General features: G+C 40.1%; 1 protein-coding gene across 7 annotated transcripts in view; it reads left to right on the top strand.

Annotated features, from left to right (window-relative positions):
- The window catches only part of FNDC1 (fibronectin type III domain containing 1), a 64,999-nt gene that overhangs the window by 25,707 nt on the left and 20,647 nt on the right, over nt 1-18,645 (top strand). For 2 of the 7 annotated variants that reach the window (XM_064649016.1, XM_064649014.1), the window contains exons 6-12: nt 298-405; nt 3,696-3,884; nt 4,604-6,955; nt 8,740-8,855; nt 10,649-10,760; nt 11,694-12,071; nt 16,684-16,752. In XM_064649016.1, coding sequence (XP_064505086.1) covers nt 298-405; nt 3,696-3,884; nt 4,604-6,955; nt 8,740-8,855; nt 10,649-10,760; nt 11,694-12,071; nt 16,684-16,752 — 3,324 coding nt within the window. Of the gene's footprint in view, nt 1-297; nt 406-3,695; nt 3,885-4,603; nt 6,956-8,739; nt 8,856-10,648; nt 10,761-11,693; nt 12,072-16,683; nt 16,753-17,652; nt 18,643-18,645 lie in introns of those variants that run through there. The other 5 variants (XM_064649021.1, XM_064649020.1, XM_064649015.1 and 2 more) reach the window with 5 other exon arrangements.

Raw genomic sequence — 18,645 nt, 5'->3', positions numbered from 1 at the left:
CCCTTTGGTACAGGGAAGTGGTCCCTAACAACCAAATTACCGTGTCATTCCAGCTAAGCCACAGTAGCAGTCTTGTGCAGACATCCTGTTCCTAAAAATATGGAATAAAATTTCACTAAGGTAGTCTGAGAGAGAGATGTAAACAGAGGCATGCATGGGCCTGAGTCATGTGTGTGCTTCACATTTATCTTTGAAATGGCCATATAGTAATCTCTGCTATGGAAGATGGAGCAAACGATGTGTGCTGTGTTCATTTACCTTTCTTAATTGCCTCTTCTGCGTTTGGCTGTTTCACAGCTCCTACCAGTGCACCTGAAAATTTGGATGTTTGGCCACTAAAGGGGAAACCAACCTCTGTAGCAGCATCCTGGGATGCTCTCCCAGAGAGTGAAGGAAAAGTCAAAGGTGAGTTATCAGTATTGGTTTCTAACTCCCTCAAGGAGCTGATCTTCTCAAAGCCAGACTGCTGCCTCACAGTAAGCTGGAACATTTGATGTGCCAGGATTTTTTCACTTGTTAATGGCTTATACCCAAGTAAGATTTTCATGCTTCTAGCCCTGAGTCTCCACAGCACCACTGAGAAGCCATTGTTACTCTGTGACCTCCCATTGTGCCTGGGATGTCAGAGAGCTTTCTGGGGTATCATGCACACACATTTTACCTCTTCTTCCATTAATAAACAAGTTGAAATGGAACTCAAGAAGGAAGTTTCTGGAAGGATTTGTAAGAATTAGGTGAAGAAGGAAAAGTTGGGTAGTTGCCAAGAAAGTGTGTGGGCTTATGTTGTGATTTATTTCTAGTTTATCATGGAAGGAAAGCCTCAGCTTTAGAAGCAAGCACAAATTGTATTTTCAGCAGATATCGTGCATAAATTTTGTGTACTGCAGCATTATTGTACATAGTCATAATGATAATTTGTCAGTGGTTATGTTTTTGCATAGTATTACAAAAAAAGCTTTCTGGGATTTTTTTTCCTGTTTCCCTCTGAACATGAACAGGCTGATTTTTTGGCCTCTCCTGTTCTTCAGTGGTTGACAGGATTGTGTTCTCAAATTGCACAAGTTTTTGGAGGTGCCTTATCAGCACCGTAGCATCTCAGGATTTAAAAACCATTGGCCTGGAGGGAAATATACTGTGTCTGCATATAAGACCTACTCCATGTGTTTTCCAAGGCGGTGATGGAATTCATTCCTTTTTGAAGTCAGTAGAAGTCTTGCCAGTTACTTCAATGGACCTGCAATAATGTCCAAGAATTATTATTTATTAAAGTAGGGTCATGCAGGGACATTATCTCAAATTTGAGATCTGCTCCTAATTTTGAGCAGTCTGTAGGCCTTTGTGCATTTTTGTCTGCTAATCATTAGATGATTCATTCAAGACAATAATTTTAAAGATACATAATATTCAAGGGCTGAATGCTTGTATATGTTTAATACATTGTGGTTTTTCTTGAGTATGAAGTGTTACAGGAAAGGCCCAATTTTTAAACTAAATAAATGACAAGATATTTTTACTGGCTAAATAAAATCACTGAATTAGCACTTCATGGTCATTTTGATGGCACGTAGTAATCAGGAATTTTTGTCTTTTAAGTCTTTTGGTTTTCAACCCTGTCCTTATATATTTATGCCACATATTAAAATTGTGGGAGAAAATGTCCTTCAGTAGCTATCTGAGAGTTATCAGAAGCTACACAAGTGTCTCTGCAATTAAAGTAACACCTGTATCCTAGAAGAAAAGAAAAAAGATTCAAAGCTTACCATGTCTTCTAATACATTGATTTATTTTTCAACTGAGAGCATTAAATGTATTTGCATATAAAATACTGATGAATTTTTTTTCTTTATTTTGATGAACTATGCCTGGCTTATTTCTTAACACAAGGAATATGGGCTCATTTTCAGAAAAAATACGTTTCTTCTTTTTAAAGATGCCATTATGTTCCAGAGTTTTTTCCTCATGGTACTGTGATTGCTCATGTGTTGTTGGTGTTTTTTGTGTGAAGTTTTTGTGTTTCAAGCTGGCAACCCTTGAAATTTATTATCAAAACCCTGGTTATGTCCAATACATCTTACAGAGGATTTGAAAAGAAAATGAAGCCTGCAGATGTCTGAGATCTTACCTGCAGTTTTTTGGGGTATAATGGGAAGATTCCTTTTCATGCCCACAATTATTCATATAGGGGTGAAATTTCTTTTAATACAGAAAGCTAAGAAAGGGCACAGGTATCACAGTAATCCGAAACAAAGGTGAGAGCAGGGCGAGTTTCTTAAGTAGCAACAAAACCTTGCTTTGCTCTCTCTGCCATGGTGTTTGGCCCTTGCTATAGTTAAGCACGGTATATCGGATTTTGACTTTGTTGTACAGATACGATATTGCTCCCATTTGGCAAATAAATCCACAGTGATGTCATTTTCTGGTAGAAGTATCTTTTCTGAATAAGAACCTCAATCATCCAGGCATGACTTTTACCTGTAGGTAACAGCTAAAACTCCTTTAAGCAAAGACTCTACTGGAAATATTTATATTTGACTGCAGTAATATTGTTTCCAAGATTAAAGTAAGTTTTTCAGTGTTTTCATGGGGATGTCCCTCAGGCTCCAGCACTGCTGAGAAATGAGTATATGGCCTTTGGAACTGGTAGAATTTCACCACAGTGGACTGGAAGAACTACTTTTGCATGACTAGGGTCTTACAATAGAGTGCAATTATAGCTGTGTCAAGACTGTGTTGGAAATTAGGATCAGAAAGTAATTAATAGCAATGAATGATGTAATCTGATTTTAATACTGATGTTTTGAGTGATAGTTATGTGAATACACAGTTTTATTCTTCTTCCAAATAATTTCTGTGGAAAAGAAAAAAATTTCAACATTCTTATTTGGTGGTGAATATAGCTACCATTAGCAATGCAGTTGTGTGTTGTCCACATTGTGAGCGAGTTATGTTTTAGAAGAATATTCTCTGGATCATGTGTTATTCATTGCAAATACCTTAGTAACTAGTCAGTAAGATCAAAATTTCTCTATTTTTTGGGAAGTATACAATGTGCTCATAGTCAGTGAGCCATAACAAAACAGGTGTTCTGATCATAGCGATCTGTACTACCTAGCGTTCGCACAGTCTTTCAGACTGGATTTCCACAAGTAGTAGGACAGTGCATATTTTCACGGCAGTGTTCATACATGTTTTTTGCCTCCAGTGCATTTTCTCTTCATAGATTTCCTCTGCTATTTCTGATTTAGAGCACTTTTGTCCAAAACCAAAAAACAAGGTCTCCTGGTGCAGCACACCAAACAGCGCAGGAGTTGTTGCTATAATTTTCTCATGTCCCCCACACCTTCTCTGGAAGTGCGCACGGATGTCATCCAGCTCCTCTTGATGACAGTTCACCCCGAAGGGCATTGTTGCTTATGTATTTTTACAAAGGTATAGCTCACATATTGTCTCAGTGATTAGGTCATTGATGTGATTTGGGTTTGTCTATTAAGATGAACAAATGTTCAACTTACCTACATATATATGTATATATCTCTCTCTCATGTCTTTATACTCCAGCTGTTGACTCGGCGTGCATTGCTAGTGTATTAATTTTAGTAATGCACGTTCTAATTCATCCTACCCATACAGTCTGTCCGCTGGAAACAGGACTGTTTTCAGTTTCCTCCTTCCAACCGTCTGCCAAATCATTTCAGAATACATTCTTTCATACGCCCCGGCTCTCAAGCCATTTGGAGCAAAGTCCATCACCTACTCTGGAGCTACAACATCAGCCATAATAGATGGTCTTCAGGCTGGGGAGCGCTATATTTTCAAAATTCGTGCAGCAAACAGGAGGGGACCAGGTCCTCAGTCTAAAGCCTTCAGTGTCGCCATCCCAGCAGGTGAGCACCAAGCCAGGAACCAGTTGCGTGTTCACCCATTCTTGCCTTGGTCCCGGCTGTATTAATTCTTACTGACTTAACTCCTCTACACTCTATCTAACTTGTGGGATTTTACTTCCTTAATACTGTTTCTATTAGTTCTTTTTATTACTATATTGTCCAAATAAGTGTTTGTCACTCTGCAACAGTTAAAAGGACATCTTATAAACATTTTAACATCTTAAATAAATGCATGCCATATTCCATTTCCTGCATGGTAACAGTATGTACTCTTGCTATCCAAAGGCTTTGGGTCTTTGCAATGCTTTGGGTCTTTGGCTGCCCTATTCCTGAGAACTCCTGCTTGAAAGTCTCGAAAGTCAGTTAGAGTGTTTTACTCAGAACATTTTCTGGGTTAACTAAAAATGGGGTCTACAGCCCCATTGGGGCTGCATCCCCCAATGGGATAATGCAGCACCATGCCATCAACATGACTAAACTCTGCTGAAGATTTGGTTTCACTGAAAGAAGTTTTACCCAAGATACAATAATTCTGTATAGGTACCTTTCTATAATCCAGAATTTAACTTAGCTGTACTGCACAACCTGGTTAATACAGAAACAGTTGTTGTCTCATATTCTCGTAAGTTGTTTTGTTCTTGCTTCCTGAGTGGTTTCTTCTCTTGGTCAGTTTTTTGTGCATCTTCTATTGTGAATAAACACTTTTTTTCCTCCCCTAGATGCTCATGAGGATTCAGTTGCTCAGCAAAAGACAAATATTCAAGATAATTCAGAGGCTAAAAAAACTGGGAATGCTGGCTCATCTTCTCAGTCTTCTTCTGTTTCTTCAAAAGCCCAGCCATCACCTTCTTCTAAGCAATTGTCTGTTCATTCACCTAATGTTAGTGATAAAAAGAATCTTCTTTCTGAATATAAGAATAAAATCTTGACTCGAGGGGTCTTGAGTAAATCTCAGTTACCTTCTAGAAAGACAGGAGAGCCAGAACCTGATCTCCAGTCCACTGAGGTGACAGATGATCACGATTCTTCCCAAGAAGCTCCAACATCACCACCAAAATTGCAGGACCAGAGGCGGAATGTTAGACCCTTGTCCCCTGGTCGTCCAGTTCACCCTGTCCTTTCCTCAGGGAGGACCTCTGTTCGAACCCACGCATCAGAAGTGTCACGCCAGACGAGCACAGAGAAACGTGAGCCACCAGCGGTGTTGCCATCCTCAGCACAACATTCTTCTGCCTCATCTGTTCCCAAATACACAGATAACAAAACAAAGCAACAGAGGCAAAGCAACAATAATGTGCCTTCTAAAACCTCTTCCCATCCTCTGCCTGCCAAAAATAATGATCTTGTGGGTAATGAGGAAGAGAAGCCAGACCCCATGCTGGTGAAACTGTCTTCTAAAACTTCAGAGCCTAATCGCCTGGCTTTGCCACCGAGTCGGCAATCTACTGTCTCTCATGAGGTTGTCTTAGGTCGTCGCAGTGGGTCTGGCTCTCTAGGTCTGTCCAAATCAGCAAGTTCCCACACTCGTGATAGCCATAACGAGTTTGACAGTGAAGAAGCAGAGGACAGAGCAGGACAACCCAGTTCCAGGTCACAGCAAATAAAGCTATCCTCAGGCTCCAGTTCTCGCATGCGGAAGGATTCAAAATTGGCTGCAGTGGCAGTCTCATCTAGATCTGCTATTTCTGATCGCACTTCAACTCACTCTCACTCCTCTACCCATTCCAAATCCAATGGAAAAGATGTTGATAAGAATCATAGGGAGGACTCACAAGATCAAAATCCCTTATTTCCTTCTCTACCCTCTTCCAGACAGTCTTCTTCAGCAAGCTATTCAAAGAGAAGAAATCCTCAGGTTGATTCTGATTCTCATCTCAGAGAGACACATGGTGAAAAATCACCCCACTTTGACTCAGAAGAACAGCAAAGTCGAACAGCTGCTCCAGAAAAGCATTCTCTTTTGCAGTCTTCTCTTTCCAAACACAAGCCTGAAGAACAGGACAGTCGAGAGGTAAAAGAAACTCTTGTTCGATCAAAACCAAGTGTGTCATTGTCTAGAAAGATATTCTCCTCTCATCTTCCAGTGGAGAAGACCTCCCACTCAGAGTCTTCACAGAGGGCACAAACCAGTCCTTCGTTACTGCATTCAAGGGGCCGGCGCCTCCCATCTCACATCTATTCCCAGAGTAATGAAGAGTTGCAGGAAGATGATGATGAGGATGTAGCAGAGGGCAGTGACAGAGCAAGCAGCCACTCTGTGTTTCCTAAAGAGGTGTCCTCTTCTAGGGAATTACCTTCATCTTTCTCTCAGGGAAGTTCAAGTTCATCTCAATCAAAGCAGCAGCAGCCAGGTTCTCAGGTACCTTCTTACAAACCAAAGCATATTCAGCCAGACTCCAGTTCTGCCAGTGATACAGCAAAAGACAACCAGTATAATCCAAGGTTGTCATCCACTTCGAGACAAGCTCGTCCTTCATCACCTACTCGCTCAAGGGTTGCTATGAGAACAGCATCCCAAACAGAGAAAAAGTATGGTCTATTGCCCTCAAAAATATCCAACACTGAACTTCCTCAAAAAGTTCCTTCATCTTCTTCATCTAAATCTCATCAGTCAGTTTCTAATGAAGAGAGTGATTATTACAGTGAATATGATCAGAAAGAAGTGGAAGAGAAACCCACATCTTTGGCAGCAAAACGGTCCCCTGCTGTTTCTAGAGGTAACAAAAACACATACGATGACACTACTAGCAATAAAAGAAAATCTATGGACACTCTTCTACCTCACAAAGTAAGTTCTGAAGAGGAAGAGATGGAAAAAGCTTCAACATTAAAAGCAGCTTCTCCTGAATCACCAGGAAGCTCTGCCATAGCGTCACATATTACTCAGTCCTCTAACAAGCATACCCCATCTAAACCAAGCTTTGTCTGGCCGCATTCTCCTGGAACTACCACCACACACACTGTTTCTCCAACAGTTTCTTCTTCCACTTTATCTCCTCGTCAGCGACTACTGAACTCCAGGCTACGGAACCCTTCCCAACGGCAAGTTGTCAGACCTCCTTATAGACCAGGTATCTTGTCTTTGTTGTACTAGTCTCACTAATTGTGTTTTTCCTAAGGTCAGCAGTTAGCTGAAAACTCCTCCATCAGAATGCAGGTTCAGTTATTTAGTATAACATATTGCTTTTTATTTTGATGGTTCTCAGGGAGCTCAGTTCTTGAGGACATTGTCTGATTGGTGTAATGCGGTGCCCCAGACCTTTTGTCCTGTGGTCTGATCTGCACAGGATCCCATGATCCACAGAGGAGATGACAGAGTTAGGTACTAAATTGGAAAAAGGGCTGTGTTCCTTATTGAACAATGAATTCACTGAATGCTTATGGAAAGAACATTTGTACTCAGAGAATGACAACCCCTCAGGTGCATAGTTCTTCATGATGGGGATTGCTAAAAGGCCTGTTCTGTAGTTCTGTAGTACTACCTTGCCCATGTCTATGCAGTGAGGTGTTTCCTCATGATGTCCTGGCATTCTATGTTTTCTTTAATTAATTTTTAAACCACTTTCCTCATTTTTCTAAATGACAGCTCAGGGTTGCCCATATCTGTTGAGGACTCTGCACATCACAGTCAGGCCATCTAACACCTTTATGACTGTGATTTACCCCAAATTAGGGACTTGCTTTCTGGCAGAATATCTGATGACCCAGGGTAGTAGAACAGAGGGTTCGCTACACATCAAGGTGTGTCACCTGTTGATTCCTCATGTCACATATGGAGAATCCCAGACAGTTTCAGTGACTTTGCTAAGTAGAAATAGTTTTTCTTCCTCCCATGTTTAGACATCTAAAGTAATATTGAGTGACCTGAGTGTTTTAGTAACAACGTCTTGTTCAATGTGGCCTCACTGTTACACAATGAGGACCATGCAGCTGGGCTATTGTATGTGATATGCTTTAATCAGACTCAGTATTGTGTAGAGGTTCACCAGCTTAAAGAGCTTTAACATGGAAGTAGACCTGAAATAATGCTGAGGAAGATAAAATGTACAGCACGAAAAAATAACACATTTCTATTTGGAGGTTGTATAAGCTTACTACTAGCAATGCAGTTGCGGAGTTATAGCCAACAAGTGTTCAGTTAATATATTTGTTAATACATCTTTTTCCAGTCAATATATGTATGTATTTTCATTGTATTTTTCTGGAGGCAAGTCTCTGAGCTAGGCTGTGAAAATTGGTGCTGTTTCAGAGCTGGGAGACCTGCAGCTCAGTGCCACTGCTTCTCCACCTCTGACCTGAGTGTGCTTCTGTTTAGCAGTGGTTTTTCAGCTAGAGGAGAGTCCTTCCTTTTACAGGTTAAAAAAATAGGTGTAGAGAAAATTGCCATCCCCTCTCCTTTCAGCTTGTCGCTACAGGATATAGTATAAGGATAGGATTGAACAAGTGTTTGCATTTAATAATGATTTCTTCCCTCATCCCACTTCAAATATTTACAAATATCGCAAACATTTTAATGACTGTAGTGTCATTGAGAAATATTGACCTGCTTTCTTAAAAAAAAAAAGAAAAGAGGGAATAAAGAGACCAAATAAACATGGTAGAAACAAACCATGGGTGTTTAAACTCTTTAAGAAGAAATAATTCCAGATGCTTGTGTCAGCTACAGGGATCTGACGGTGTCACAACAGTTGCTCCAAGCAGAAATGGAGTGCCTGGTGTGCAGAGTGTGGTGAGGGCTCTTTCTGCTCTCGTTTATGTTCAGGTCAGTCAGAAAATGCCTTTACTTGCAATTTAAAATGCGGTTTGTAAGTGGCACAGCTTTCTTCAGAGTAGTGTGTTTTCTTCTATGTTTCAGGTTACAATGGCAGACCAAATCTTACAACGAAAAATGGAAATGGAAAAATAATCCCTGGTAATAGTGGAAAACCAAGTGGACAGAAAGTAATCAATGGCCCTCAAGGAACAAAGTGGGTAGGGTGACCTCTCCAAATTCAAGATGCTTTGGCCTTTTATAGTATTTACATTTTCATTAAGAAAAGACAGGTGAACAGTGCCATCAGTCAATGAAGCTGTAAAGTGAAATTATACTTACTGGTCTAGTTTCCAGTGTTCCACTGAAATCTAATGACAGATTCTGGATTTTGTTATATTAACATTTTAAATGTCTGATTTAAAGCATAATGGCTCAAATTTTCAACTATAACATTACTCCCATAAATTTACTGATTTAGTGAAACGTTTTTTCTTTGAAGTCAGTGGGACTTACACTCCCCAGTGACTCAGGGCTTGTCTGCTGTGCAGTGTGAGTGAGGACTGTCCAGGATAACTACTGTGAAAGATGTGTTCAGCAATGCTTCTCCCAGACTCGTGCCTCAGGTGGAAGCTTGTGAGCAAGAGTATTGAAATTTAAAGTTACTCCATAAGTGTCACGATGCTTTAAATGCACATATGTAGATATCTTATAAGTATTTTGCCATTCTTACAGACATTCAAATACCTCTTTCCAGAGATATTTGCAGAAGAACTCAGATGCCATTGATAGGAAAGTCCCACGAGCTGCCTACATGCCCAGACCTTGTCTTTTAAAATCCTTTCCAATGAATTTATAACCAAGGACAGCAGGGAAGAAAGTGGTGCTTCCTGCATGTTAGCCCACATGCTGAGCAGTAGGAGACTGTGGTCAGCCTCCCTGGCGTTAGCAGAGCTGCTCACACACGGCATGACACATAAAGACATTTATTTTATGGCCACTTCAATCTCACCGTTTGCATAGAGGAACATAAAAATGCATCAGCTTTGTCACATTCAAGAGGAGGCATTGTGAAAAACATACCCAAAGCCCTTTAAATAGACTCCAGAAAGTGGGCAAGAAAGGTCCTTGAGTGGCCATGGGGCATCTCTCTATGCTTCTTGAGAGGAAGGCATTGCTGCAAGCAGGGCAAACACCTTGTAAAGCAAGAGGATCTATGCCAAATCTAGGGCCTAGAGGGCTTCAGAGACTGAGCTCATGATCTGATGTCCTTCCTGCTGCAGTCTTTTCCTCAACACCAGATGTAAGTCTGGCTTGCCAGCCTGGAACTGTTTGTCATGTCCTCTTCCCATTTTCCTTTCAGCACTTAACACCTTTTGCATTTTTGTGTTTTGTGGCTCAGCATCTGTTACCTCAGGTTAAAATAGCATACAATTAAGCTCTTTTGGGTTGAAATAGCAACATGGACTGGATTTTAACTGCAGCTAGCTCTTGAATTCAATCCAATCTCTCAGACACATTTGTTTTATGAGACAGAGGCTTTTCTTCAGTCTGCTGACCAAATTAAAACCTGAGCTACTTTGTTTTCACTTCCATTTCAATATAAATTTACTAGTTTAATTTTTCCATTTTCTTTGGTTAGTAGACATACTTTTAAATCCCATCTTCAAAAGGATTCAGGGTCGTACTGAAATAAGTATTACAGGAATCCACCTTAGGAGTCATGCAGCCCAAGAAAATCAAGGGAATTGCTCTTTTGCACATGAGAGCTACATTAGATGATATGAATATGATTGTGCAGCTCTGAAGCCCAGAGATTTTCTGGGGATTTGCTTTCTTCAGCCGTGATTTTTCAGTGATTGCTATCAATTAGGCCCTCAAAAGGCCCTGTGTGTTGTAGCTATTCCTGAACATCACACTTAGTGTATAAATTTCCCCAGGATTTCTGTTGCTGTGACATTTCATTTCACCTCCTCTTGTGCTAGCTAAAATTGAGTCCATCTATTGCTTTTAGATTGTAGATCTTGACCGAGGGCTAGTGTTAAATGGTGAAGGAAAATACCTCCAAGATTCCCAAGGCAACCCTCTCCGAGTGAAATTAGGAGGAGATGGACGTACGATTGTTGGTAAGTTACAACTTCCTTCTTACAGAAAAAACATTTACAGTTTTTGTACCCATAGTACAAGTCTTTAAACTGTTGACTGCTTCAAGTCTCATGCAAGCCATTTGCAGTTGCTTGTACTCAGATCTCCATCACACAGTCAGCACATTGGAGGACCTGGGAAGGCTTTGAGGCATTCTGTGGGGTTTCAGAGTATGAGGCAGAAAGAATCTCTCGAGTCCATCTTACTTGTATCAGCATTATAAAGAAATGCAGAACTTAGCCAGAATAAGGATTGATGATTGTTTATATCTTTGTATATATAAAAATAATTATTTCCCACTGCTAGCACTGTACCAGCCATATGTATGTGTTTAGTTCATTTTTTCCTCTGAAACTGACCACACACCCTGTGTGTGATCTCTGAAAACACTGCTCTTTGCATGTCAGTCCATCTGTATAGATCTCTTGAATACAAATTCAGTGGCTATTCTTAAACTGCTTATCATGAATATTTGCAGTATCCAGAATCTGGCACACAAGTTTATCTGCAGTGACAGCATCTCACCAGCTCATCCCAGTTTTTCCTTGCACGTTTGACATTAGGGAGCAGAATATGGATTCATTATACCTTTCATCAACAGTTATGAGAGTGACTTAGATTAAATTCACTGTCTGCACATTGTGATTTGAAGTGAAACCTCCCTAGAGTGTTTATCAAACAGCGGAAAAAAAGTGAACACCACTGTGGTTTACCTGAGGTTCTTCTGAACCATTTTCCAGCTTCCTTAGCCATGGCTGTTTCCTAGATAACACCCTTCTTCTCTGTCAGTTTACTTGGAGGAAGCTGTATTCACACTGTCAGTACTCTTGTGGTATCTACTGTGATAAAACACCCTGCTATAAGACCGAAATGGATTAATGATGAGATTTTTCAGCTTTGTTCTTTTCTCCTAGATGAAAACGGGGCCCCAATGGTGAGTCCTGATGGGTTACCTTTGTTTGGACATGGCAGATTCAGTAAACCTGTAGCGAGTGCACAAGATAAACCAATAATAAGCCTTGGAGGAAAGCCTCTGATTGGTCTTGAAATGGTTAAGAAAACAACCACTCCCTCAACTACTACTACAACAATACCTACGACAACTACCACAACAACTACTACAACCACTACAACTGTTGCTACAACAACCACCACCACTCCTGAACCAACCACCACTGACCCACCCACTGAGAAACCAATCCCAACCTGTCCTCCAGGCACCTATGGACAGTATGATGATGAAGGCAACTTGCTGTTGGGGTTCAATGGCCTGCCAGAGTGCAATGCAGAAGGTAATTTCCTTTTGTGCTGTTTCAATTTCCTTGTCTGTGCTATTTGTACAGCGGAGTTACACAGATGTAAAACGGGAAAGAATCTGCCTCTGAAGACTTTGGTCCATTTGATAACGTAGGAGCTGAGATTAGAGGATATAAAGAAGGGTTTGGGTGTTAAATGTTTTTTCATTGGAAAATTCCAACTTTCCCTAAAGCTGAATTTTTCTGTGGAAATATGTTGTTTTCAGCAGATTTCTTACCTTGTATTAGATCCACTCCTAATGCGTGTATTCACTCACAGGAACACAAATGTAGACAGTAGTTTTGTGGACAAAGCAGTCACATATGAGGTTTTCTCAGTCCATTTCAGGCCAGGGAAGGACCTGGAGGCACCATACATTTTGTCTATTTTGTGTTCATTTATCACAATGAATTCTGAAAAGTCTCTCTTTTGAGCTGTGGTGGAACCAGCATTTGCAAAATGAGATTCTTGTTCTCTTGCCAGCCCTTGGAGATAAAGATTGTCTAGCAGGAATGCAGCGCAGCACAAATGAAGCTGGTGAAAGTCAACCTTGGCTCTGCACAGATAAGACAGAGAGTTGTACACTAATTTCTTTAGAATATGAAAATACAAACCAGTGTCAGTGCATGTCACTTTTTCCCTGTTGCAGTTATACAAGCTTAGGATGTGGTGCCAAACTGAAATCCAGAGTAAACACATATAAATGCACTAGTCTTTGGGTGTTAGCCTGTTCCCCACTATGGTTTATGATTTCTCCACCTGAATGTTGCACTGCAAACCAGTTAGATGCTTATTTTGCAAAACCAGATCAGGGAGCCTCATACCCTTACCCTTCCCGTTTGTAGGTAATCCCCAACTCAGTCTACTAATGGGCAGAAGCAGCAGCACAGCCATAATTTAAATAGCATGTTGACCATCAGGCATCTGCCGACGGCAGTAGCCAGTTGTAATGTGTAGTGAGCTCCCTTTACCTTTCCCCCATATACCTGTATCTCTTAAGCCAAAGTAGATTTACAAGTAGGTCCTGTAACCATGGCCTAGGAAGCTGAATGATCACTTTGAAGAGTGCAGCAATATGGAAAGATGTGGTTTCAGCAACTCAGAGTGGGTCTAAGGATGGAATCTTTGGAGAGGATCTCAGAAGCAGAAAACAAAATTCCCTTACCAGCTGCCCTGGGTAACGAGTCAGAGATGTCAATGCCTTGTGCCTGTGGAATTACAATGAGTTATGGTGTTAATATTTATGTAAGCATTAGCCCCATATTTGACAGTATGTATTTACAGAAGTCTACTTGCATGTGCACACACGCATGTATGTGTAAGCACACAGATGTATGTATATAAAAATGACCATCATTGTTACATATTTCTGTGAAGATTTTTGCTCTTCCCTTTGGTGCTTTCATAGTTCTTAATTGTATTTACAAAAGTGTTACAAATATTATTATATATGGTCACTCTCATAATTTCATATTTGCCTAAAGGGAGCCTTGATTTTTGGTAGAGTCCCTCCCACACCCCAGCTCCTTTTGCTTATCTTAAATATTGATTATATCATGTAATGTTTCCTCTCTTTGGTCTGCGCTGTTACCTGGAGGACCTCTTCTGAGAATACAAATTATAAGAACAGTAAGAATTCGTGCATTATGGCTGGAGTTAAGCTGAATGTAGGCTCCAGAAGCTGAACAACAAAAAGCTTTGCAGTATTACTTTTAGCAGAATTGTGGGCTGTGGTCTGGGGAACTTTCATGTGATTTTATGAACATTTAAAAACATTCTGCTTGGGTTTTTTGCCTTCTGCCAGATGAGCTTGCTGAATCCTTGAACTTTGTAGAGGCATGAATAAAAACTAAGTTTTTACTCAGGCTGTGTGTTCAGTGAGAATGGCCCTTAAGTCACTTATAAACTGCCTGGCATTTTGACAGTATGTCTGCAAATGCCTCACAGTGGAAGACTAAAAGGACAAGATGGTACTGGATTTCTGCTTCTCGCCTGGTATATAGTTGGAGCAGTATTAGTCTTTACCTGGCAATTTTGAAAGCTTCTCCGAAGAGCCTAATCTTTTTAGTTTTTTTTTAATCCTAGTGACCTGCCCCAAGATTTGATAAACATAGCAAAACAACCTGTCTGTTCCACAGAGGAACTTGCTTGAAAAGAAATCATTGTTGTCGTATTTATTTAATGATGGCTGTTTTTGTTTAACAAGTGAAGTGTATATTTCAGGAGCGATAAACAACTACTACTTGAATTATCAAAACAATTATTGCAGTTTTTACTTGACCGTTTCCAAATTATGTTTTTATCTTGTCTTTCCCTTTAATCTGAGTCTAGAAATTATTCCAGATCATTTAGTGAAATACTCTTTCTGCCAAAGCTTGATATTTGTTGCTAAGTGCTTTACTCACAAACAGCCAGGGGCTGCAAGTGCCAAAACCCACCGCCAAATATTCTATTCGAGCTTTGGCAAATGCTCTTACTCTCTTACTCTTCTGCTCAACCCAGCAGAATTTATTGTCAATGTTTCACTAGATTCAGCAGTCTCTAACTTCAGGGAGGAGTTTGGCCACACAAGCACGATTTGCCAGTGAAATCAATCAGCTAAACTTTATTCATAAACTCACAAAGAAAAAAACTGATGGAAACTTTACCACATGCTACATGTGATAAAATCAAGGGGTGGATGCACAGTCTGCTGTCCTTATAGATGTCAAAAGGCTATGACAAGTGGCATAGGAAGACTTAGCCTCGTTTGTTACAGGCAGAGTTCACTCAAGAGCTTCAGTGAAGGGTGATGGAGCAAGCTGCAGAACTGCAGCTGGTGTATGTACAGAAAATAATAAAATGAGAGGTCTTTTGGGAAGTACTCCTATCGTCACCATTGCACAGCTAATGCTAAACAAGCACAGACAGTGAAGTTGAGTACAAAAATAGAAAATCAAATTTGGCTTTGCTGGATTGTAGGTAGGTGAAAGACTGACTAGCTAATATGTGTGAATGAGCTGAAATCTGCCCATGAAAGATTTCAAATTTCTGCATATCTGATCCTCTTGTTTACTTGGATTTAGTCAGACAAAGCTGAGCACATACATTATAGCTGTTGGTTGATGCTGGTCAATTGTGATGAGATCTGCAGAACTACTTTGTGACTGACTACCCTCAGAGAAGTCAAGTGACTTCCAAGGAGATCATCTGAAGAGTGGCTGCAGAAGTCTACCATAAGAAAATGTCAGTTTCTGATATATGAAAGTCTGATAAGGATTAACCCATTTCCTGTGTTTTCAAAGCTTATTTTGGCATTGAAATCACACTACAGATTTAAAAGAAAATTATTGTAGGAGAAAAAAACCAGTCTTATACAATTATTGTTTATTCTAAACAAAAAAAAAAACCTGCAAAATGAAAATGTGTAATTCAGATTATATTTGTGAAATACTTAACATTGGCAGTTGAAATTTTTCACTGTGTGTATTACTGGTTTGGTGAAAATAACACTATTACTTTCATATTGAGTGTTACATTACCAATTTATGTGAAGTGTCCTGAGGTCAAAGCTGTCTCTCACTTGTCTTTGTTCACACACTGGCCACTCCCAGCATTTCATTGAAGACTTCTGATGGTGCCTGCAGTGGGTTCCACCACAGTGCTTTTGCTTTGTTTGCGTGGCTTTTTATGACTATTCTGAGCTTTGTGTATTCTTTGACTTCCCTGAATAATATGTGGAGAAATGTGTCTCTCAGAGTGTGCAGGAAGGCCTCCAGGATTCAACAGATGAGGTACTGGTGCTGGATTTATGACCTGAAGAGATACTGAGATAATATGAAGGAATAGGCGTCTGAGAAGTCTTTTTGTGCATTTGCATTATTTTTGGGGTGGATTAGGAGTGTGTTATTGATGCTATGCTTTCATTTGCATCATGGAGCAATCTTTGTGTGCACAAACTGAATTGCTGTTGGATTAAACTAAAGCAGAAGCTGTGCTTCAGGATTATATGTATGTGGCCCAACCTGTAATGGGCCTTCATTCCGCAGGATCAGACTAGAGCTAGTGCGAAGTAAAACCCCAGAAAATCCAGCACCAAGTACTTCATTCTACACATTCATTTCTTTTGGGCTTCATTAATTGCAAGCATTGACACAGTCTGTAAATGTCACGGCCCTGTGGGTTGTTTGTTTTTTATACCTCCACAAAAATATTTAGACAGAAGTATTTTAATTGCTTGGTTGTTTTCTTGTTATATAATGTTTTCACATTTGCTGTTCTTGAGACTATAAAATATTTTCAAATCCTGACATGACTGTTACATAGTTGTTGGCAGCCTACCTTTGGTCCAGAGCCACTGCGGCCTGGGGCAGAGCTCCTGGCAGGTGCATTACTCTTGATTTTGAGTAGTAGCCTTGAACCGATTTTCCCCCAGCAAAACTCCTGGCTACTGCATTTAGCTGCTCATCTGTTATTCTAAATATGCAGAGCAGACTGTCACTGTGTTATTTGGAAACTAGGCAGTTATCTTATTTCTTCACAAATTAACCGGCTAAATATTTTTATATTAAACTTTATTCCAGAAGTATTTTATTGAATTCTTAAAGCGTTTTTTTCTTTCTCCTTCAGTAGATACATTCTCGGGACTGGATTCAGATATGACAGCAACTCCAGAGGCATATGTGATATATGATGATGGTACTGTTTAACTGTAAATAGACTGTAAAAGTCTATTGCAAGTGGCATGTTTGGGGCTGGGGGTTTTTCTGTCTTCTTTCTCTGGAATTGGGTTCAAGGGGGCAGATTGGTGATTGGGAGCTTAAGCAAGGGGTGGTGAGCTGGAAGAGTCCTGCATCACATGTGAAGAGAAAGGGTGAAAAGACACCTGTTTCTGGACATGAAAGTCCTTTTCTATCGGTCCTGCAATCTAACAGGAACCTGTTGAGGAAATAAATTATATTCAGAGCTGGGTCATACAGACACTGCTTCAATCCTGAATTCACTTCCTCTGGTACAACTTATAACTCTAGCCCAGTCAAAGTCAATGAACTCTTCTGAAATTGAAAATCCAAATAGTATCTGAGCCCTGGAAACTTGAAATACCTTAGTGAGATTTTAGCACTCTACAGCACTATGAATATTGTTTTGTCTTTTTTTTTTAATGTGTAGTCTGTATTTAGACAATTAAATATGCTCATACTGAATAAGATCACCTACATATAAAATAATTAATCTGCTAAATTCATGTAGAATTTCAATCAAAGAGATTTGAAGTTAGATGAAAGAAGAAGAAGGAAATATTTTTGCAGTTATACTCATGCCATCTTGATATTATAATCCAGGACACACAAAACTCAGCTGAAGATGAAGCCTCAAGTGCCAGCATTTAATTATAAGTTTGCACAGGGAATGCAAATTCTCAATTACTGGAAATAGCATTCACTTTCTGTCACCAGTGCTATCTAATGTTCTATCCCTTTTAGTCCTCAGATTTGTGCTTCTACCCGCATGTAAGTACAGACCTCACTTAAACAAAAAGCTCTTTTAATAGTATTTATGGCTCTAGAATAATGAAAGTTTTTTTCTTTGTGGTTGTAGTGCCGAATCTTAAGTCAAACCAACAACAGAAAAGCACTTAAAAAGGGAGTGCAGCAGCTGAGCGGAAGATATCATAGACGTTTGAGCTTTTAATTCTGATCACTTCATACTGAGACCGACATTTAGAATATGAGGAAGAGAGAAAGAATTAAAAACTGCACAAGACCTACATCGCATGTTCCTTACATCCCCATGAATGCAGAATATCCTCAGTGCACAGGTCTTTTGCCAGGCTTCCTCTTAGGTACAGGTCACCTGCAGAAAACATATGCTTTAGCAGTTTAGCACAAAATACTCAAAGCCATGAGCCAAGTCCCCCAGCCTGCATGAGGTCATGGCAAGGATGCCAGATGCTACTTTCCCTTCATTTTGTGTGTCAATCAGGTAGCACAGTAGCTTTTTAAAGAGCACTGAATTTAATGGAACTGAATATCAGGATTCATGTGGGCCAGTTAGCCTTCCTTAATGGCCCTAAGTGGGACCACAAATGACAAGTACCAGACTCCATGTCTCAAGTTGCAGGAGGGTTTCAGAGCAGTATGAACCACCTGTAGTGGTTTAAAATAACAATACAGAGTTAAGAGTTTTCTTAAAGAGCCATTTTTTCACCCCCTTATCTCCTTCATTTGGCATCTGAGGGTTTTGGCCAGGGATTCAGTTACTATGCTGTCTTCTCTTGGGGGTTGTGAAGGGAGGTAGCAGATGCTCATTCAGGATGTTGTATGAATACATTTGTTTGCTGCCATTCTATTTAAATTTGTGAGTGAGGTCTAAATCAGCAACAACACTATTGTTCGAAGGCAAAGACTTCATGCTCCATCCATTAGTTTGATAGAAGCCATTGCAAGGCTGAGGTGCGACCAACCTCCACTTGGAGGCCCGTAAGGAGTGTGCAGCAGCTAGAGCAGTGTATGTTGCACTCTTTTGAGACTGTGGCTGGTGACAGAACTGTTTCCTTTCTCATACTTAAGCCAAAATAAGATGAAGTATGCT

Source organism: Pseudopipra pipra, chromosome 3 (genome assembly GCF_036250125.1).
Source record: "Pseudopipra pipra isolate bDixPip1 chromosome 3, bDixPip1.hap1, whole genome shotgun sequence".
NCBI classification, from domain to species: Eukaryota; Metazoa; Chordata; class Aves; order Passeriformes; family Pipridae; genus Pseudopipra; species Pseudopipra pipra.
This window is presented reverse-complemented; position numbering and strand designations above follow the sequence as displayed.